At 36.6% G+C, this 23,712-nt stretch overlaps 1 protein-coding gene across 2 annotated transcripts in view; it reads right to left on the bottom strand.

Annotated features, from left to right (window-relative positions):
* Positions 1 to 1,058: 1,058 nt before the first annotated feature.
* Positions 1,059 to 23,712, bottom strand: part of ANAPC10 (anaphase promoting complex subunit 10) — a 79,372-nt gene continuing 56,718 nt past the window's right edge. For both annotated transcript variants that reach the window (XM_068542564.1, XM_068542563.1), the window contains exon 5: positions 1,059 to 1,347. In XM_068542564.1, coding sequence (XP_068398665.1) covers positions 1,117 to 1,347 — 231 coding nt within the window. In that variant the 3' untranslated portion in view covers positions 1,059 to 1,116. The remainder of the gene's footprint in view (positions 1,348 to 23,712) is intronic.

Below are 23,712 nucleotides of genomic sequence, written 5' to 3' on the forward strand. Positions count from 1 at the left end.
TTATTTCCTAAACTTTGCTAATTTAAGACTTCAGTCTACCCAGTAATGCAAGAACCTCTGAGGAATCTTTCCCAAACAAGAGCCAATATGGGGTGGGAATTCCCTGGCAGTCCAGTGGTTAGGACTCCATGCTCTCACTGCCAAGGGCCCAGGTTCGATCCCTGGTCGGAGAAGTAAGATCCCACAAGCCATGCGGCACAACCACAAAAAGAAAAAAAAAAGAGCCAATATGGAGAAGTTCTGTCTCCCCCAAAGTAAAGATATGGGGTAGTGGGTGGTGCCGGGGGAGATATACAGAATCAAATCGACTCATGTTAAACCATGGAAAGAAAACTCATTTAAGGGACTTTAAAATATTTTTATATGTAAAGAACAATTTCATATATTTTTAAAATTTTCGTGAGCTACACTATCCCTTAGGGAATGCTTCAGTGTCAGACACAAATTTGAAACTAACTATTCTATAAACAGCATTAGAATTAGGATAAACAGATTATATTGGCAATCGCTGACATAATATCAGGATATAGACAACCCTAGGGTTAAAAATATTTCATGGGAGTACAATAATTATGACACAATTAATTACATTCTCTAAATCAGAATGGTTCTCATCACACACTGAATGCTAAGCTTATTTTGACACAGTTTTTAAAAAGGCCTAGTATTAATAGAAGAAGCTTCCTTTGGATAGAAAAAAATAATATTCTGGCCTATTAAAGATAATATCTATTGGTAAAACATAGTTTTGTTCCCAAACACGCAGTAAATCATTACTGTAATGCATGATCACTATATGAAATAACTACCTAGTTAGTAAAAAAAATTGTGTATATCTTAAAAATTTTCAGTTCAACTGGTTTTCTTTTGATATAAGGAAAAATTTAACGATTGGCTCAAATTCATTTTAATAATTATAAAATACATGAGCTTTATTATATGTTAAAGAAAATAAACATAGTATGACCCAAAAGTTATTTATTAAAGTTACAATAAAATACTTTTCAATGCATAAAAAATTGCAAAATAATTGATGCATTTTTCAATAAAGATACCAGATTTAATATTTACTGACAAGATAAAGATACGTTTAATGACTTTTGTTCTATTTCAAGGTCACCTTATTGAGCGATACATCATGAAATCAATAGTTGTACATCTAGGAAATTTACCAATGGAGCTCTCTTCCACAGGTGTGTATATTTTAATTTGTCTCATGTGGGTATCTCTTCCATTCTGATGATTGGCTAGAACAGCAATCTGTATCATGAATGTGCGAGTTGGCTTCTTATGATTATCAGTTAAAGGAACGTGAATCCAGCCACTTGGTTCCACCAATTCAAGTTGCTGCCAAGAAAAGAAAAGTCAGATTATGTTTTCACCCAATGAATATAATTTATTGTAATGAATGTATTCTAAAGTTGACTTATAATTAACATTTTTCTCACTGAGAGCATGACAATATAATAAACATTATCAGTTACTGGGCACTTTTATCATGGTCCATTTTTACAGTTGCTAAGCACTTTACAGGTACCATCCTTGTAGACAAAATAAAAATAGAATTATTTGCAATCTTAGTATTTGTAGAAACGTGTATAAGATTTAGACATGCATAAATGTATAGGGCCAATGAAAAACCATGCTGATACAAGTAAGAAAAGACTCTAAATGTTTAGAACATAACGCTTCTGGTATATTTTATTTCAAGAACCATGTCTAATATATCCAAACTCACATAACAATAAATCAGATTCTATATAAACTACAAGAATATTAACAAAAGAAAATCAGGCATTGCACAAATATCAAAGCTTTTTTTCTTGGAAAATAGTAAGTGATTTATCTATCTGAATGACAATCTAAACCTAAAATCTAGGTTTTAATGTTTTTCAAAAAGAAATGCCAGATAAACTTTAAAAAATTTTTCATGTTATTGGGACTTCCCTGGTGGCGCAATGGTTAAGAATCTGCCTGCCAATGCAGGGGACATGGGTTCGAGCCCTGGTCCGGGAAGATCACATATGCCGCGGAGCAACTAAGCCCGTGCACCACAACTACTGAGCCTGCACTCTAGAGCCCGCGAGCCACAACTACTGAGCCCACGTGCCACAACTACTGAAGCCCACGTGCCTAGAGCCCGCGCTCCGCAACAAGAGAAGCCACCGCAATGAGAAACCTGCACACTGCAACGAAGGGTAAGCCCCCGCTTGCCGCAGCTAGAGAAAGCCCATGTGCAGCAACGAAGACCCAACGAAGCCAAAAATTAATTAATTAATTAAAAAAAATTTTTTTCAGTTTATTTTAACCAAGAGTTCAAACTATCCTTCCTTAACAAGGGAAGAAAAATTATAAGTAAAAAAATAAACCTAGATTTCTAAAATGTTTCCTAAAGTTATGAAATAGTTTTTAAAAGATAAATATTGATTTTTAAATTATCCTAAATATTGGACACAGATGAAAAATATGCATTACAGAAAATACAGGTTTATCTTAACAACCCAGCTCAATGGCAATGAATATCAAAAAAACTAAATCCGGATTCCATGAGTTACTCTAGAAAAACAAGAGACAAGAGACAAGAGAAACAGAATACTAAAAAAGGTAGTTATTTTTAAGAAGGAATAATTTCCTCCTTTTAATTACAAAATATAAGAATAAATGAATCTCTACCCTTTATGGTATTGTCAGTCAGTGGCTTTTTATAAACTTCTATTAGCACTAACTTAAAATAATTGAGTCAGAGACCAGATATATCTGGTTTCTATCACTAACCTTTTAATCATTCAGGCAATAAATAGTTACTGAGTACTTAAAATGTTCAAGGTATTATTGTTAGTATAGTTAGGCATACAAAACATAAATTAGGCCTGTTTCACACCTAAAAAGTGCTTAGAGGCAGACAAACAGCCTCTCTGGTTTCATTCAGCTTCTTCATGTGTAAAGTAAAGGGAATGGACAAGTTTTCACCCAATGTCCTTTTCAGCTCTGACATTCAATGATTCTAAATAAAAGAAGAAAGATGCGGTAGGTAGGATAATAGGCCCCCAGAGATGTCCATGTTCCTCCCCAAATCCCCTGAATACATTAACTTACAACAGCAAAGGGACTTTGCAGATGTGACTAAGTTAAAGATTTGGGGATGGGAAGATTATCCTGGATTACCTGGGTGGGCCCAATGTAATCACAGGGTCATAAGAGAGACAGTAAAGGAGATGTGATGACGGAAGCAAAGGCTGAGTGATGCAACCACAAGCCAAGGGATGTGGGCATCCTCTAAAAGCTGGAAAAAGCAAGGAACAGTTCTCCCTTAGGAGCTCCTAAAAAGAATGCACCTTGCTGACACCTTGATTTTCATCCATTGGACCCATTTTGGATTTCTGACCTTCAGAATTGTAAGATAATAACTGTGTGTTGTTTTCAGCCACTAAGTGTATGGTAATGTTTTGTAGCAACAACAGGAAACTATTATAATAGATACACACAGGAGTTCAGACGAGGGGGAAAGTAGCTCTGGTTGGGATAATCTATTCTCTAGGTAAATGTACAATAATGAATCTCAGTAATGACCAAAAAGTAAAACTAAAATTCTACTCAACTCCTTACTAATAGAATGTTTTTGACAAATTCAACCACTATTTCTGATAGACTCAATGTTATTTTCAGAGTATTTTTTAAATGCTTCACTGTACTGGAAGTTATACTAAGATTTTACAGCATATGATTTGGGGCATGATATGTACAGAATTGTAAATGTAGTAAATTATTCAATAAATACTATCAGTAAACTAGTTCTTTAGAACATAAAAAGTTTACTGATCTCAGTCACTAAATGTACACTTACAAAGTACGTGTAGCTGTTAACATCTCTTAAATGGCTTCACAATCAACTACATGGCCCGAAAGTCATAAACACCAACTGATGTGTCTACTTCAGTTCTATTGTGCCCTGTTTAAAATTCTCAGTCAACTCTAAAAAGTTATTATTCTGATACTGCCATATTTTAACTTATTTCATGGACTTAAAAAAACTCGAGTACACATGGTAGATATAATTTCAATGTTTTTTTCGTAACAGTTTGATTAAAAAGGTCAATATATTTTAAGCAAAATTTATTTACATTATTTTTTATATTTTTAAACAGAAAATTAATGAAAGGTAAAATTTTGCCAATTTAACTTTCCTTTTTTCCCCCATATCTGATCTGGACCTCAATAAATAAAATTTTCATCACCATTAAAATGTGAATTTTTCTATATTCCTCCTTGTTCTTTCTTTTTACCATCTCCCTTTTTGGCTCTTTCCTCCATATATTCCCTCGCTTAACATTTTTTATTGGCATGTCTACTAAATACCAAAAATTCTGCTAACTATAGATGTAGGATAGGGGTTGGCAAACTTTTTCTATAAAGGACCAGACAGCAAACATTATAGGTGATGTGGACCATGTGGTCTCTATCATGACTACTCAACTCTGCCTTTGCAAAGTGACAGTTATAGACAATCTGAAAGTGAATGGGTGCGATTATGTTTGAATACTTTACTTACAAAAGTAGGACACAGGCTTGATTTGGCCCACGGGCTGCAGTTGCTGATCCCTGACATAGAGAATAGTTATTGATAGAGTCTACCTTCAGAAAGGTGACATAATTTCGTAAGACAGATAAGCTGTCTCAGTCAGGGTGGAGTCAGGAGACACACAGGGTATTTTAAGAGAGAATTACTTAAGGAGGAATCAAGTTGCTAACTAGAGAAATGAAGAGGCCAAGGAGAATACTAAGGTATCATGGAGGGAACAAGTACCAGAAGTGCAGTTCTAAGGTTGGGGAACAAAGCAAAGAGACAAATTAAGACTGAGAAGTTCATGAGAGGGACTGGAACTTAGATCTCTATGAGGGAGCTGTTGGGCTGGTGCTGGGTTTCTGGAGGAAGGGCCCTGTGGGGCTGGTATACAGACCTCGAGGAGGGGGTGCCAACTGGCTAGCAGTGCCGGTTTTTCAGATGGTGTGGCTTCAGGAGTTGGTACAGTCGGCCCTCCATATCCGTGGATGCAGAACCCCTGGATATGCAGGGCCCACTGAGCTGTGCCATTCTACAGATGGGACTTGAGCATCCTTGCATTTTGGTATTCATGAGGGGTCCTGGAACCAATCCCCCGCAGATACCGAGGGACGACTGTACCGTGAAAGTCAGAGAAACTGCAAACTGGACTCAAGCCTTGCTAGAAGAAGGACCTGCTGCTGTGAAGAAACATTGCTGGGATGATGGGAAGCAAACAGGGTTCAAACAGAAAGAAGCAAGTCCCCTTTTCCTCTTCCTGCCTTGCAATTTCCCTCGAAGGTGCCCTTTTGCCAGAGCCTAATAGATATGCAAGGACTCCACTCACACATTCATTTATCAAATCTTTATTGAACACCTATTATGCGCCAAACTATGTTCTAGGGACTGAAAATATAGTGGTAAACAAGACAGCGGATCACACCTGAAAAAACTACTCAAGAGTAGTACAAACAGATATAACTTAAACATGACAATAAGACTTCAAGAAAGAGGACATAATAAAAATCCTAGCAGTGAGGAAGAAACCAAAAACCAAAAACCAACCAAACTAAAAACCACACACACAGTTAACCAAAAACAATAAATTAATTTTTATAAAATAAAATGTAAATGCCAACAATAATTCCTCAAGGGGAATGCTAATGATAATAACAGTAAACTCTTATATAGCACATATTATGTGCCAGGTACTACTCTAAGAGCACTAAGTGAATTAATCTATTTAATCCTAGCAATGAGGCAGGTAATATTATTATCCTGATGTGACAAATGTAACAACTGAGACACAGAAAGTTTAAATAACTTCACCAAGGTCACACAGCTGGCAAGTGGCAGAGGTGTGATTCAAACAAGCAGTGAGATTCCAGAGTCTATGCTTTTAAACACTAATGTAATGTTTACATAATGTAAAGATAATTTAGTAATAATAATTTTGTCCAAAATCCTGTATTATACCAACAAAATAAAATAAAAGAAATATGAGCAAGAGAAAATTGGCCACTAATCTCTTCACCATAACACAGTTCCCTTTATGTCATATATGTAACTATACATATACACATATAACATAAAAAGAACTACAAAAGGGAACAATAAGAGAATTAAGAGTAGGGTGCTGATTTCAAAATCTAGAGATTTCCTCTACAGAGAGGGAAAAAAGGAAATAATATTATATAAGGACATGGCAGGATGATATATAGACAGCATAAAATAAGATGATAAAAGATGCATGGACCAAACACCACCTTAAAAAAACTCAGATTCTCTTGAAGATATCATGCTAGTGAAATAAGACAGTGGCAAAAGAACAACTCTAAATACTGTATGATCCCACTCAGATGAGGTACCTAAAGGAAACAAATTCATAGAGACAGAAAGTAGAACGGCAGCTGCCAGAGGCTGGGGGAGGAGGAAGTGGGGAGTTAGTGTTGATAATGGATCTGGAGCTTCAGTTTGAGAAGATAGAAAAGTTCTGGAGGTGGACGGTGGTGACACCTGCACAACACTGTGAATATGCTAAACATCACAGAACTATACACTTTAAAATCATTAAAACAGTAAATTTTGTTATGTATATTTACCACTATAAAAAATGCACACACATAAAAACTCAGGTTCTTTCTTAGAGTCAAAAAAGCCCCCAAATCATGTGGAGACATTGGAACCTTAAAGCACTGCTGGTAGAAATGTATAGTGGTTCAGCCACTTTAGAAAACTGCCTTGCAGTTCCTCAAATGATTAAACACAGTTACCATATGATCCAGCAATTCCACCCTTAGGTTTATATCCAAGAAATGAAAACATATGTCCACACAAAAATGTGTACACAGATGTTTGTAACAGCATTATTCATAATAGCCCAAAGATGGAAACAATCCAAATGTCTAGCAACTGATAAATGGATAAACAAATTGGGGTACATGCATACAATACAAATGCTATTGTATTCGGCAATAAAAAGAAACGAAGCACTGATGTATGCAGAACATTGATAAACCCTGAAAATAAGTGAAATAAGCCAGTCATAAAGGACCACGTTCTATATGATTCTATTATATGAATGTCCAAAGTAGGTAAATCCATAGAGACAGAAAGTGTATTGGTAGTTGCTTAGGGCTGAGTCCTGGGGGGCAGGATGGGAAGTGACTACTAATCAGTACAGGGTTTTTTTGGGGGTGATAAAAATGTATACATCTTAAATCAGTGAATTGTATGGTATGTGAATTATATCTCATTAAAGTTGTTACTTAAAAAACACCCTCAAAATCTAAGTAACTACATATTATCTTAAAAAGACAAATCTGTGTGTTAACGCAGTGATTAAGAAATATTCTAAATACAAGCAGATGGTGAAAATACATTTGACAGATGAAACCAAAAAGAAAGCAGAGACAGAAATATTAATTAAGTTTTTCTGGAAAAAAAGGGTGGGGTAGGAAGAGTTAAAATGTGAAAAAGAAAAATGGGGATGAGGAATAGGGCTGATAATTCCAGATACTAACATCTAGTATAAAGCTATATTAAATAAATGGTATGGTACTGCATTTCACATTGCAGGTGTATCAGAATGCATTTGGCTGCAAGTAACATAAAATCTAACTCAACGAGGCTTAAATGATGAGGACATTTATCACCTCACACAGTTCAAATACCTGAGTGTTTAACACAGTCACAGGAGAGGTTAATTCAGAAGCTCAAAAATGCTATCTAGGACCAAGGTGCTATGTTCCTTTTGTTCTTCCAATGTGGGTGAGCTAGCATTGTCCCAAACTTAATTTCTCCTAGACTTCTTCTTCAGAGGAAGAAATCAAGTAATGTTCCCCTCTTGGATCCCTTTTTTAAGAACAAGCACATCTTCCCTGAAGCTCTTATTAAATATCCATCCCTAAGTCAATCAGGAGAGGAGTGGAATCACCATGATTGGTTTGGCTCAATTAGGATTCACTTCCAAGGGTTGGGAAAGGTGGCAGCACATGGCTACTTTCTGCAGGGTAGGGAGCTGAATAAAATTGGAGTTCTAACAGGAGAAGGTTAGGGAGAATGGATATTGAGTAGAAAACTAACATGTACAGTGAAGAAAGGATGGATTGATCAAAAAACAGCACTGTAACACTGGTTGATTAAATGAAAAGTTTAGATATTAACTTTATACCAAACACAAAAGTAAATTCTTAAATATTTAATTTTAATACTATATAAATTAATAATCACAACAACAAACCTACAAGAGTATTAGAAAAAATATACAGGAACATGTTTATAATCTTTTGGTAGGGTTCACCTTCCAAAGCAATTCAAAAAACCCAAATATGATGAAAAAAAAAAAAAAAGACGACTACATGAACATCAAAAATATCTACAAGACTAAAAGAAAATAAAAATACAAATAGCAAAGTGAGAAAAAACACTTGTAAATTTCACAGTGAAGAACTAATATCTCAGTAATAATATACGAAAAAAATCAACACTAATAGAGAAATAGACATACACCACGCACATGCCATTCACAAAAAGAAAAGAGAAATGCAATGGACCAACAGACACAAGGGAAACTGTTCAATCTCACTAATAATTAAATAGATACTGTATCTATCTACGTATAGATAGATAGATAGATATAAAATATCTACCAGATTAGCAAAGATTAAAGTAATTACAAACACTAAGTATTGGTGAGGGTGAGGGGAATGTATACTCTCATAGACTGATCTGGAAATTAAATAGGCATAATAACCTTTTTGAAAAGTAATTTGGCAACTCCACTTTTGGAACTACAGGGAAATACTTAAGACAGGGCACAGAGATGCTAGGTATAATAATACTCCTTGGAAACAAGTTAAATGGCCACCAGTAGAAGGGTGGTTGTGGTGACCAGCCCCTAGGATGATCCCTGGTAATTCACGGCCTTGCGTAGTCCCCTCCTACAATGAATCAGGGCTGACTTTGTACAACAAATAGAATATGTCAGAAGTGACTACCTGCAGATAGGTCACAACAGGCACTGCAGCTTCTGCCTGCATCTGTTGGATCATTCTTTCTGTGGGAAGCCAGCTACCATGACAAGAAGAAGCCTCATGGAGAGGCCCATGTAGAAGGAAACCAAGGCCTCAGCCAGCAATTAGCACCAACCTGCCAGCCATATGAGTGAACCACTTTAGAAGTGGATCCTCCAGTCCCAGTCAGCCTAGCTGACATACGACTGCAACTGCATGAAAGACTCCAAGAGAGAAATGCCCAGCCAAGCTCTTTCCAAATTCCTGAACAGAAACCATGCGATTATAAGTGATTACTGTTGTTTAACACCACTAAGTTTTAGTGTGATTTGTTATGCAGCAATAGTAAAACAGTGACTAATTACGGTACATCCATACCCTGGAATACCTGATAGCAATTCAAAATGATGCATCTCTTCATAGGTTTGCAGTTATTTGCAGCTACCTCTGGTTAGTTTTAAAGAGCAAAGTACTAAATAACATGTATTGCATGATCTTATATATACGATTTTTTTGTATGGATACAAAAGTCTGAAAGGATAGTCACCAAAGTATAAACAGGAAATATCTATAATGGTGAGAATATGGATCATTCTCATTTTATTAAGTTTATGTCTTATCTATGCTTTTCTCAATAAACGTATTTACCTTATTAAAAAATCTGTTTGCAATTTGGTGGTGGTTGGGAGAGGAACTCAAAAGAGGAACAGTTTCAGAAAGTTTCAGTACCTGATTTTAACATGTCATTGACTGTATTCCATTCCTCCAGTAACAGAATCCTCCTTCTTGGTGAGTTCAATATCCACAGAGACGATCCATTTAATGATCCAGATTCTCCTCTTCAACGTCTTCATTTCCAATAATTTTTATCGTCACTCCACTTCAGTTATCCCTCCTCCACCATCATGCTCTATATTGGATTACGGGCAGTAGCTGCAAGATCGCTGACATCTTGACTTCAAGCATCCCCATCTCTGTAGCCCAAGTCACCAGCTTTCTCAAGTGACCCCACTGCCATAGCATCAACCCTAGCCAAACAGCTAGACTACTGATTCCATCTACTTTTTTACTGTCCGTTAACCCATTCAATATCTTCAGTTCCCATTTTTCCTCAATGATACCCCACAATTCGTTATGATAATCAAACCCTTTATACACTGAAATCCAATGTTCCTCTCTTACTGCTTCATACTTTTTCTGAGGGAGAAAACAACAATCCTGGTTAAACCTAACTCTCTTCCTGTTCAATGTCTATTGGAGAAGAATAATCAACATGCTGACTGGTTCTCACTTTAAATTTAAGACAAGTATATATGTAGCACCATGCAAAATTCTTACTATATTCCTTTAGAAAATTTGCTTTCACTGTCTCTGGGATAGCTGTTTCTGAGCTTCTCCTCAAATCCTAACACCTGCTCTAATCTTCTCTGTCTGAGCTGATATCTGATTTCACTAAGAAAATAGAAGCAATTAGAGAAAAAAATTACCATCTTCCCACCAGCTGTTATACTGTAGTTGAACTGCCCCTGCATCTTTGTGAGAACGGTTCTTCCATTTGCTCAATAGATCCCACCCTTTCTTTCCCAGCCAAAGACTCTGCTCCCACCGTAGTCACTATCTCTCCAAATCATTTTCTCTTGTCCCCTGGATCACTGTCATCAGCATTACAAACGTGCCATATTTGTCATCTTAGACATTAAAAATAAAACCCTTTCTTAATCCTATGTCCTCTTCCACATACTGCCCCAATTCTATTTCTTTTCACAGCAAAACTCCTTTAAAAGTTTTTAAATTTTTTCACCTCCTAGTTATCTTCATCCCACTCCAATCTAAATTTTGTCCACACACTGAATCCAATCTTGTCAAAGTCACCAGTGACCCCCCACCTTGCCAAATCAGTTCTCTCTCAGAAGAATTCTTTGATATATTTTATTATTAAATTCTAGATCTCACCTAACTATATGCTTGACCATGATTTATTTATATTTTAAATTTTAAGGCTTTTAAAGCTTTATATAGCATCATCATTTAAACATTGTTTTGTACACAAAATATATAACATGGTTTATTAAACACAGCAAGAGGATTTATAAGTGACAGAGAAAGTAACTGGTAATTCAGTAAAGATAGATAAATTTAAGGTTTAATAAAGTTAAGACTTATTAAAGCTCAGCTAAAAAGGGTACTTGAAATTATGTGCTTAAAAATACATCTACCTGAGTGAGTTTGGAAGTGGATCTTCCCCAGTTGAGCCTGTGATGAGACTGCAGCCCTGGACAACAGCTTGATTGCAACCTTGTAAGGTCCTGAGCAGAGGATGCAGCTAAGCTATGCCTAGACTCTTGACTCACAGAAATTGTGAGATAATAAATACGTGTTGTGTTAAGCCACTAGGTTTGTGGTAATTTTCTTACACAGAAATAGAAAACATTAGTTCTTTTATTTGCAATGGTAGCAAATAAATAATAAATATTGAAAATTTTATATAAGACTGGTGGAAATTCTGCATTCAAAACACTGCTTTACAGGTGTTTATAACTAACCCAAACAGCTATAATAAGCTGAGACAATTCTTAGTGTTAGTTTGAAATAAATATTTCTTCAACGTTTCACTTCACTTCATTTCATTACTTGACCATGATCTTGTTTGGTCAATTTAATTAGTTACTTATAAAACATGTGTTTTAAGGGCAGCCTACATAGTAGGTATTCCACCTAGTGGCAGGACAAGCCATGTGATGGCCCACAACATCAGCACTGCTGCCAGCCCAAAGCCCACCAAGTCACTTCTGAATAGGAGCTACTACCTTTCCTCAACATTCCTTCCTTGATATCAGCTGCTATCAGTGAAAACTGTTTATAAATACAATCCATTAGAGTTTCTCTATGAAGCGATCTCTCCGCCTGGCTCCAGGATCTTCTGCTTCCTATCAGCAACCTCTAAGTCACAACTCTACCCTGGCTTTGATTTATTTAAGGGTATCCTCTAAGGATATATATCCTCTAAGGATATATATAAGTATTAACTCCACCATAAACAAAGCTTACCTTAAAAAAAAAAACAAAAAAAAAAACAAGAAGTCATTTGTTAATAAAAATAACATCAAATATTAAATACAAAGCTGTTCACATGTCCTTTCCTACTGCTAATCACAGATCCCTGGAAAATAATGGAATACAGAACAATGACTTGAAAGTTGCTTCAAGGAAGTTGCCCTCTGCTCTCCACTCTCACTACCTTCTGCTCCTTCATTAACCATAGCTGTGACTTGATGAAATTCTATAGAACCTCAATATGAGAACTGTTACCACAAGCAGCAGCAGATCCTGGCATTTTAACCATCCTTTCACTTAGGAAGGAACAGAACCAGTTAACAGCAATCATGACCTACTTGTAGCGAAAGAAAGTCTAATATGATCCAAAAGAAACTTCAGAAGTTCCAAATGTGTTAAAAGTAAGGATACCACAAAGACAGCTTAACAAGAAAGACAGAATCCAACTCAAAGAGCTCACTATGGAAAGCAAGCTCTTTTACCCTAGTGAAGAAGGGACCACCTCAGAAGGTCACTTTGAGGTCAAAATCAGTCACTCTGCTACAGAGGGTCAAGATATTAATTCTGGACTTGTAAGTCTGAAAACGTTTCTATGTAGAGAAATTTCCTCCAGAAAGAGTTCCTGGAGAGTTAAGATTACATAGTTTAACTGGTCTTAAAGTTACCTGTTTAAAAAAAAAAGAGGCATAACAAAAAGACAAGACCTAGAGAGAGTGTTCTAATCTACATGAACAATTCTGAATTACATTTGAAGTCAATGTCAATTAAAAACAATAATTTCATCAAAAGCCAAAATGGTAAAGAAATGTTAAGAAGAAATTGCAGAAAATCTTTGGAGGACAACAACAAGTTAACCAGACTTAACTACCATTAAAAAGAAAAACAGATAACGATAAATACGTGCTAGGGATGTAATGTACAACATGACAACCATAGCTAACACTGCTGTATGATACCTAGGAATGTTGTTAAGAGAGTAGGTCTAAGAGTTCTTATCACAAGGAGAATCCTTTTTTCTTCTTTTCACCATCTATCAATACATGAGATGATGGACGTTAACTAAACCTATGGTGGCAATCATTTCACAATATAAGTAAATCAAACCATCATGCTGTACACCTTAAACTTATACAGTGATGTGTGTCAATTATTTCTCAATAAAACTGGAAAAAATAATAATGTCCCTTTAAGACAAGAAAAGAAGAATAGCCAATATAAACAAATACATGCACACATAATAAAATTATGATTTAGTTTTGTAAAAAGAGGGAGAAAAGACTTATCTAAGTAATGAATAATTAAGAAATGATAGCAATAGATAAAAATATGTAGTGCAGTGAAAAGGACATAAGACCACAGATGTCAAAAGAAGACCAAGATTTGAATTTCGTGTCTACTCTTGAGTTTAAGCAAATTACTCCTCTTTGGTAAACCTTTACTTCTCCATCTATCAGGCTGAATCATATGAAATCGTCATTTTTGTAGATCATAAATAAGATTAGGATAAATTTTATTCCCATATAATTTTTATGCTTTCTTCATAAGAATGTTGTAAGGTAATAAGATAACATAAATTTCATTACTGCTAAATCCACAGGGTCCTTTTCACTTCAAACTTTCTTACCCTTTCTACATAATTTGATGCACCCTCTTTATTGAAATGTTCTCTTCTTGTGGCCTCTGTGATTTCACCTTCTTCTGATATTCCTCCTACCTTTCTCATCTCTTCTTTGCCTTTCTGGAGACTCCTCTTTCCCTTCCTTAAGTGTTGCATTCCTCACAGTTCTGACCTAAAACTAGTCTCACAATACAGAGTTTAATCTACACAACTGTCCTATACGATTGTATCCAGACCCATGACTTCAGGTACCTTAAATGGCTATATGCTGATGATCCAAAATTTTATATTCTCTTTTTTAAGAGGTAACTTTTAAAGGTTCTAGAGCAAAGGATAGCATTATCTACAGAAGGCAAGGCAAGGCAAGGTAGAAAGATTCCATGATAGAAGCCACACCAGAGAGGTCTGGACTTTTAAGTATATCTCTTTTAAATCCAAGAGAATGAAGTAGTTTGAAGCAGACAGTGTTCCTACTGAGAATAACTGTAGGCAAAATTTTTTAAGTCATCACTTTAGAGTTATCAGAGAGCCGCTAAAACAAAGAGGACTAGAGGATGCCAGGTTCTGGTGAGGAGAGAACCTCAGAGAGGTTGCCGGTCTTTCTGTACCCACTTTAACCATAGGGGCATTTGTTGATTCTAGGATGGGGTAAGATGCTGCAAATCATGGTTTTGCCCAGATAGAGGGTTGCTTCTTGAAGTCAGAGAAACATGCAGAGCTATGACTAGTGGTCTTTCAGAAAAGATGTAATTAGAGACTTCAAGAGCTTTAAGCACATGGCCTATTTTCCCCTCAAAATATTTGCCACATTGTGAAGTTGTCTGGAATGGGAGGCTGAAGGGATAATCAAGGGGTCTCTCAGAAGAAGAGAGGAGTTTCTGGCAATCTCTCAGGGGTGAGGAAACAAGTCTGAGAGTCTAGACCTTGCCCAGTGAACACACCAGGCCCCTAAATGACAGCCTTGAGTGGCCACGACATAGGGGTATTACAGAACAGAGGTAGATGGAACCTTACCAAAGCTGCAGTACAGCCGCAAGTCAACTCAACTTGGAGGCTGAGAGGAGTAAAGCTTCTCAGCCCACCTGCCTAGCTCTGGAAAATTGAACTCTCTAGAAAAAGAAAACAGCATCTAGAGTGGCACTGTCCTATAGAAAAAGTGTGTGGGTCACAAACGTGAGCCATATATGTAGTTTTAAATTTTCTAATAGCTACATTTTAAAAAGCACAAAGAGCACAAATTAATTTTATATTTAGAGTATCCAGAATATCACTTCAACATGTGATCAATATAAAAAGTTACTGAGTTATTTTACATCCTTTTTTTTTTTTTGTACTAAGTCTCCAAAATCCAGCATTTTACACTTATACCACATCTCAATTAAGATTAGCCAAAAGCCACATGCAGCTAGTGAATACTCTACTGAACAGTACAGATCTAGAGTCTAGTCTAGCAATCAATCAAAAATTACTATTATTAACAGAGTTAAGAAATAAGAGGGAAAGATGAATAAATGAAATAATTTCATCTGAGAACTGGAATATACTTTTTAAATGGAAATGGTAGAGCTGAAAATATCTGCAATAAGAAATTTGTCAGATTGAACAGATCATATATATCAGAAGGCAAAGTCAACAAATTCCTTGAAAAATACAATTTATCAAGGCTAACAGAAAGGAGAAATAGAAAATCTGAATAGAACTATATCTATTAAGGAAACTGCCTCATAATTTAAGATCCATCACAAAACTCCAGGTCCAGATGGCATTACCATTCAATTCTTCCAAATATTTAAAGAAATGATATCAATTCTGTACAAATGCTTAGAGAATAGAAAACGGAGAGACATTTTAAAAATGTTTTTATGAGGCCAGAATAACTTTGTTTCCAATAGTTGGAAAGTATATTATAAGAAAGAAAAATTACAGACTAATCTTTCTCATGAAACACAAATGAAAAAATGCTAGAACAAAATACTAGCAAATCAAATCAAACCACGTGGAGTTTAGTCCAGGTATGCAAGGTTGGATTATCATTTAAAAATTAATCAATGTAATTGACTTTATTAATAGAAAAAAGGAGAAAAATCGTATGATCATCTTGTTAGACACAAAAGAGGCATTTGACAAATTCAATACCCGTTTATGATCTTAAAACTTTTAGCAAATAGGAACAGAATGCAATCTCCCTAATATGAAAAAGAGCATCTTTCAAACAACCTATAGTACTCATCGTATACAATGGAGAAATATTGAAAACTTTCATAAAGAGATTATAAACAAGACAATCATCCACTATGACCCCTTCTATTTAACATTGTACTGGAGGTCTTAAACAGTACAATAATTCAAGGAAAATGGAAGGGAACAGAGGAGAGAGGGATAGAAGGAAGGAGAGAAGATGAACAAGGATTGGAAGGGAAGAAAAAATAACATTATTTGTAAATTATATGACTGCACATCTAGAAGATACAAAAAGAATCTATAAACTATTAGAATTAATAAGAAAGGTTAATTAGCAAGGTCACTGGATATAAGGTCAACATAAAGTTATAACTGAAACAGTGTAGGATTAGTGCAAAGACAGACTAATGGACCAATGGAACAGATTAGAGTTCAGGAACAGACCCACACATTTACAGTCACCTGATTTTTGTCAAAGATGACATTGGTGCAGTAGGGAAAGGATGGTATCTCCAAGCAATGCTGATGAATTGGATTTCCATTTGGGGGAAAAAATAATAATCTTGACTTCTTCACTTCTCCCCATAAACAAAAATCAGCTCCAGATGAATTTGGATTTAAATGTCAAAGGTAAAATAATAAAACTTCCAAAAGAAAAGAAAATATCTTGGAAAATTTGGAGTAGATAAAATTTTCTTAAACAGGACAGAAAAAGCACCAATCAACAAATACTGATTAACTATCTTAGAATTAAGAACTCTTGTTCATCAAAAGACACCGTTAAGAGAGTGGAAATAATAAGCCACTGATTGGGAAATGTATAGAAATGTGTATATGTATAGAAAAGGACACCTATCTTGACTATTTAAAGAGCTACTACAAATCAAAGAGGTATATACCCAACAGAAATGCATACATATATTCAACAGTGTGTATACTAAAATACTCATGGGAACACTAGTTAGCCAAACCATCCAAATATATACCAAGAGTCAAATGAATAAATTGGAGTATATTCACAAAACATAATATTCTATAGCAATGAAAATGAACAATCTACAACTACCCAAACATATGACTCTCACAAACATGGTGAGTAAAAGAAGCTAGGCCCAAAAGAGCATATGCAAAATACGATGCCATCTCTTAAAGTGAAAAATTGAAAAATAAAAACAAAAACAAAACAGATTAAAAAAAAAAAAAAACCCAGGTGAAAGTAATCTATATTGTTAGAAGTTAGAATAATGGCTAGCCTTGAGGGAGCATAAGGAAGCATAAAGAAGGTTTCTGGATTTTTATGTGTTTCTGGATTTTTACTTGTTGCTGATTACATAGGTGTCTTTATTTCGTGAAAATTCAGTGAGCTGTTCATTTATGATATGTCGACTTTTTGTATCCATGTAAAAATAAAAAGTTTAAAAAAAAAGGCCCAGACCTTTCTGCTCTGTCATGCTCTGTTGTGTCTGATGTCTGCAGCAGCTGCAAGCGTCATGTTCTCATACAACAAATGTCCAAAAAGCCTTTCTCCTCTTTTAATTAAGGAGGAAAATATTTTCCAGAAGCTATCAGATTTCCCATTGAGCATTTCTGGATCACATGCCTCTGCACTAACTGAAAGGGGAGTTGGAAATGGAGTATCAGGCATTTTCTGTTTTTACTGTGAAATGTGGTCTCTGTGGGCAAGGAAGAGAGATGCAGGAATGTGGCACAGGTATTCAGCAATATCTGCTGCCGAGGATTATTAGTGATCTCTCAACTAGTCTTGCCATGGCCACTTCTGTCTTCCCCCAATCTAAGCTCAGATTAACAGCAGAGTCATTTGACAAAAACGTTAACTTGAAAAACCTTTCGTTAGTTTCTCATTATAGGAAAAATAAATCCATGATCCTTAACACGGTTGACAATGCCCTGCGTGATCTAGTCTCTGCTTACCTCTTCAGCCTCATGTTGAGTGGTCTTTGACCTACGTTTTAGCCATATAGCCTGCAGTAAGGCAAAAGCAAATTTACACTGTGCAGGAAACTGACTCTGAAAATATTCCGAAGATCAAGAGATGGCAAAGAGACATTAATTGTATGTCATTTAAAATGGGTCAAGCATCTTAGATATGCTCCAGTTTAGTGAATTATTTTTATATTTGTAAATATAAGAATAATAAAAGAACTTTTGGTTTGTCACGTGAGATCCTAGTCCCCCTAACTAATTTTTCTTTAAGTCTGAAGTTCAGTAACTACCTAATCTTTTACCAAGATTTTGTTTGTTTCATTTTCAGAAACCTAGCACTCATGGTTAATGAGGACAACTATTCTCAAGTCCTTTGCCTCCAGCTTCCAATCCCCCCGCTCTAGCCCTTAAATGCTAACTGCAGATTCCAATTAGGTTTATACCTTTTTTCAAATCTCTCTTGACACTAGAGAACACACAAGTACATAAACACATACAAAGTACTTTTACCCTCAAACTTTCCAAGCAATATATTAAAATGCCATCACACTACAGCTTGAATCCAGTAGTCAAATCCGTTCATCACTCAACAAACTGTACACTTACTATGTACTGGATACTGGAAACCGTGACAGGTGTAGTAAGAGAAAATGATCAATTTATTGGAAACTAATGTATTTTATGTTCAGGAAATACATCTAATCACCCATCAATTCTTATGCACATACCATTTTGACAAATATAATTTACAAATGCTTTGAAAAATAGTTTAGGAAATAATGGATTCCCAAAACCCAACGAAAATGACAGCTGAAGAATCTGAAAACTGTATAAATCCACAAATGCAAAGGGAATAGGAGAGGTTAAGAAGAAGCAAGGTGCATTGTACCCTAATATCTCTGAAAGTGAAAGCACCAGGTAGTTCTGAAGGTAGGGGTGCCAAGGTTAGGTTAAAAATGAACAAATAAGCAAACAATAAAACTAGCTGAAGTCCATATAAGGAACAGTTTGATGCCAAGATTCTCACCAGCCCCCAGTTTAAGTAGGCAGGTGACCATCCCTTCCCTACTCCTACAGAAAACTACAAGTTTATACTATCAGTACAAGTTAAAGAAGGGAGGCTCTAGATTCAGGTAAAGCCAGACTAGATGGCAGCACCTTATTTTTTTTTTAAAAAAAGTGAGTGAACATCTACATACTTAACCGTGAACCTCAGCTCCCTTCAACTTGCTCAGCTATAAGGACGCTGACTCCCAGGCAGATCACCCTGAAGCTCCTTCCGCATCCCACCTCCTACCCCCTGCCCCGTGCCTCCAAGGCCGGAGAATGAATTACTATTTTCTGGAAAAAATCATACCAAAAGGAAAAGAGAAAAGCTGAAAAAGAAAACGTCCATAAGAAAAGAGTTACACATAGTGTTGAGTGTCCCCAATTTAATAAATATTTATTGAATGCCTATCTTGGGCTGGGCACTATTCCAGATGGTTGGAAGATATCAATGAAAATAAAAATAATAAAATCTCTGCTCTCATGGAACCAATGCTCTAGTGGGGGAAGACAGAAAAATGAACAACAAATATAATAAATAAGGTGTTATATAATATATTAGGTAATAAAAGTGCTATGAGGAAGAAAAAGAGCTATGGGAAAAAAAAGAGAGCAGGGAAAGAAGGATCAGAAGTACCAGGGGGCAGGTGTGTGCATTTTTAAGTCAGGTGGTCAGAATAGGCCTCACTGAGAAGGTGGCATGTGTGCAAAGAGGTGAGGGGACCAGCCTGACCACAGTGCTGTAAGGCCTGGTAAGCATCAAAGTCTATCATGAGCACAAACTGCTTCCAAACTGCTAATTTGTGCCTCTCTCCTAGGCTATGAGAAAATAGCCAAGGATCTCCAGGCATGTAAAAAAAAAAAGAAAAAGAAAACAAAAACAAAAAATGGAAATTAAACAAGCAAAACCAAAAAGGAACTCTCAAGAGAAGCAGTGCAGGGAGGATAAGAAATTTAAAAACAAAACAAAGCATTATTAATATCCTCCGCAACATAACAGAATGCATCCTTAAAACAAGAACAGAATGCTATTTTTTAAAAGACCAAGAAACAAAAAGAGGTCTTAGAAATATATATATACATACATTTTTAATTATACAAAGTTAAATGAATTGCTTGGAATATGAGAAAACAATGAGAAAATCAGTGGTTCAATGCAGGAAGTATCACAGCTAACAAATGTAAATTCAGAAACAGACAACAGAGAAAATAGAGGAAAAATATGAAGAAACATAAGAGCACCTCCCAGAACTAAAGGACAGGTGTTTCCACATTAATGGGAACCACTGCGCACTCAGTAAAATGAAGGAAACACACACACACACACACACACACACACACACACACACACACACACACACACACACACACCCCATGGCATAGCCATCATAAAATTTCTGAACATCAAAGGTACAGAGATTTTAAAAGCCTCTGCAGAAAAAAATAGGTCACATGCAAAGCATGAGTAATCAAAAGTGGCATTGTATTTCTCAACATTTACACAGAAAACTATGAGGCAATGGAGAATGTGCTTAAAATTCTGACGAAAAATTATTTCCAAACAAGAATTCCATACCCAGCCAAATCATCCCTCGAGGGTGAGATTAAAATAAAGGTTTCAGTCATGCAAGTTTTCAACATTTTTACCTTCCATGTGGAGGATGCATTTCACCAAAAGAGGAAGTAAATCAAGAAAGATGAAGACATGGGATCCAGGGAAAAAGGAATCTACCAAAGAAGAAAATGACGGAAATTCCCAAGATGATGTTGAAGGGATGTCTTAAGAAGATGGCTGTTAGTCCAAGTCCTCCGAAGAGACGCCAAGACATGAACAGATATACAAGAAATTTATTAAAGGAAACATCTGTGAAAGAAAATGGGGAGGGAGCCAGGGGAGGCTGGAAGAGCTGTCAGACACCATGCAGGTCTGGGCCCAGGAGAAGGAGACGGGAAGGAAGGAGGGAGGGGTGTATGTGTTAGACTGCAGTGCAGTTCTAGGGAAAGTTTGGCAAGGCTGTCAAGAAGTCCTTAAGCCACGGCTGCCTGACAGAAGACTCCAGAGTCCCCAGGAATGAGCCTCCGTTAATACCCCTGCTGTGCTCACTCACTGGCTGGGGGCACAGACGTGGTGACGGATACCAGAAAGCAGCAGCTGGGGCCATCAGTCAGTTACTCCCTGCGGTCAGAGACCTGAGAGGAACATTCTCAAGGCCACCTGTGGTGGCTCTGTAACGTGCCAACTAGGCTAACCTAAACTACATTTCCCAGAATTCCCTTCCTGGCATGTTTCTGGTTAGGTGAGGCAGAAGAGATATTTGCATGCAAGATTTCGAAGGCAGATGTGAAGCAGCAGCCATTCTGTGCTTTGATGTAGGTGATTCCACAAGTTTTGTAGATCCCCAAACTAGTGATCACACAAGTTGTCACTATCTGCTGGCACACCCCACTGCCATGGGGCAGCAGCCAGGCCTACAATTGCTCCACCTTCCCCTGGGTCCTCCTGCAGCTTCTCTGACTCCCAGGCCAGGTATGTGTCTGCTCCATGACAAAGGCTATTAGCTCCTTCTGCAGGACGCTGGCATCACAAGGTGGGAGGCAGTGAGAACTGACGTGGATCCCAGTTCCTCGAATTGGTGCTCCTGGGTTCCAGCTTGCCCTTGCCCTTCACCGCTACACATCCATCTTCACTTTTGACTCCTTGCCCCGTGGGTGTCAAGCTCCGGCATCAGATGTGAAAACAACCAGCCTTACAGAATTTATTTAACCAACTCCTACTCGTGTAAGGCAAAATCCTTGAAACAAATCTCCTACTATATACCAGTCCCCATACATACATACACACACACACACACACACTAGTGCTCTGCTTCCCCGAATGAACTTCCACTGACGCACGGACACAGTAGTTGGGCTGAAGGTCCAGGAGGGATGTTTCCATGAAAAAAATGTGAAACCGAAAGAGTAGGTATGTTTCCAGAGGTTTCTGATAGATCCGTCAGAGAATTTAGGGATATATCAGTAACTGATAACATTTTTTAAATTCAGGGAAAAATGAGGCAATCATTAATTCTAGGAAAACAAAATTATGCCTGAAAAGGAAATTTAAAGCATGACTCAGGTATAAAAACAATACGTGGTCATGACCGTGAAAACATGTAAAATGATTTAGCAAGTGGCGTGAAAAACTATACTAGGAAGATGAAGAGAAGTATATAAGAGAAGAAATAGGATTATAGGGCTAAATCCTGATATTTCATAGTAAGACATCATTCGATCATGTCTTTATAGATATGTGCACACATGCTATGTAGAACTGCACGTAACTACTATAGCTATCCATGCACATACGTCATGGAGAAATATGAAAGCAAATACCAAAGAGAACCCCCCCAAATGGCTAAAATAACTAAGAACAAGAGAACTGCTCCCAAGGAACAGGATGGGGGTGTGGAACAGAGAGAGAAGTGCTGTTGCGGTCCTTTCAGGCTTTCAACCTATGTACATACTTTACTGTAGCAAAAATACACTTACACTTAAAAAATCAAACTGAAAAGTTAAACTGAAAAAAAGTTAAAGTTAGTAGAACTGAAAATTAAAGAATAAGACTCATCAAGTTGGCAAAAAAAAAAAAAAAATAAGGAGGAGGAAGGGAGCAATCTGACGATACCAAGTCTAAACCAGTTAGAGTTCAAAAACAGGCACTAATCTATTGCTTAGGGATGCATGCAAAGGTGGTAGAACTCTGTTTTAAAAAACTAAGGAAATTATCATAAAAGGTTAGGAGTGGTTACCTTTAAAAGGTACGGACAGGACTGTGGTAGGGAAGGGAGGAGGTATACGCCCAGCTCTGGGACGCTCATAAAGTTCCATTTCTTACATTAGACAGGGTATATACACACATAAACTATATGTGTGCTTTATGGACTTGGGGGAGGAGACAGCACTAAGCACCCAACAGAAACAACTGCAGCAACACCAGCATACACTTGCAGTACTCCTCCTGCCACGTATGAGGCTTAGCTTTTTCCCAGTATTTGAGCTTCCAAGTAAATGATGATTTGCTATTAAATGAGCTCTAAAATCAACAAATGCATATTTCATTTACATTTTGCATTCACTTATCTTTTATCCTAGAACAAAAATGAGAAACAGAATTTGTATGCATGGTAGATATGATAAAACCTTATGTAAACACTTACAAATTTAGACTTTTCACATACATGACTAATTTTTAAGGTACAGCAAATTTAAAACGTATACTGTCATCCTATCACCATAAATCTTAATAGTAGATAAACTCACAACAAGGAAAGGTTAAAGATAGCCTTTAAATATACATGGCAGAATTACATCTAAGGAGAAGGCTGTTTGATGGCCTACTGCTGGATTACAAAACACTGGAAAAGAGATGGGGGAATCAGCAATTTAAGATACCAAAGAATCACTATGAAATACCTTTTATGTAAATCATTTAACCACTAAGTGAATAATTGCTTATTTAAAAAATCCAATTGAAGCAGAAGGATACATGGAGACCCAATTACCTTTTAAAAAATAGTTCAGAGAAATACAAATACAGTATATTCTCATGTGGAATGTAAAAATGCCACACTCATTGAAACAAGGAGTACAATGGTGATTGCCAGGGGCTGGGGGGGAAGAAACTGGGGAGACGTTGGCTAAAAGGAACAAACTTCCAGCCATAAAATGAATAAGTGCTGGGAAGCTAATGTCCAGCACAGTGACGAGAATTAACAAAACTGTATTATATACTTAAAAGCTGTTAACAGACTAGATCTTAAGTGTTATTACCA

This window comes from Eschrichtius robustus, chromosome 4 (genome assembly GCF_028021215.1).
Source record: "Eschrichtius robustus isolate mEscRob2 chromosome 4, mEscRob2.pri, whole genome shotgun sequence".
Classification (NCBI taxonomy): Eukaryota; Metazoa; Chordata; class Mammalia; order Artiodactyla; family Eschrichtiidae; genus Eschrichtius; species Eschrichtius robustus.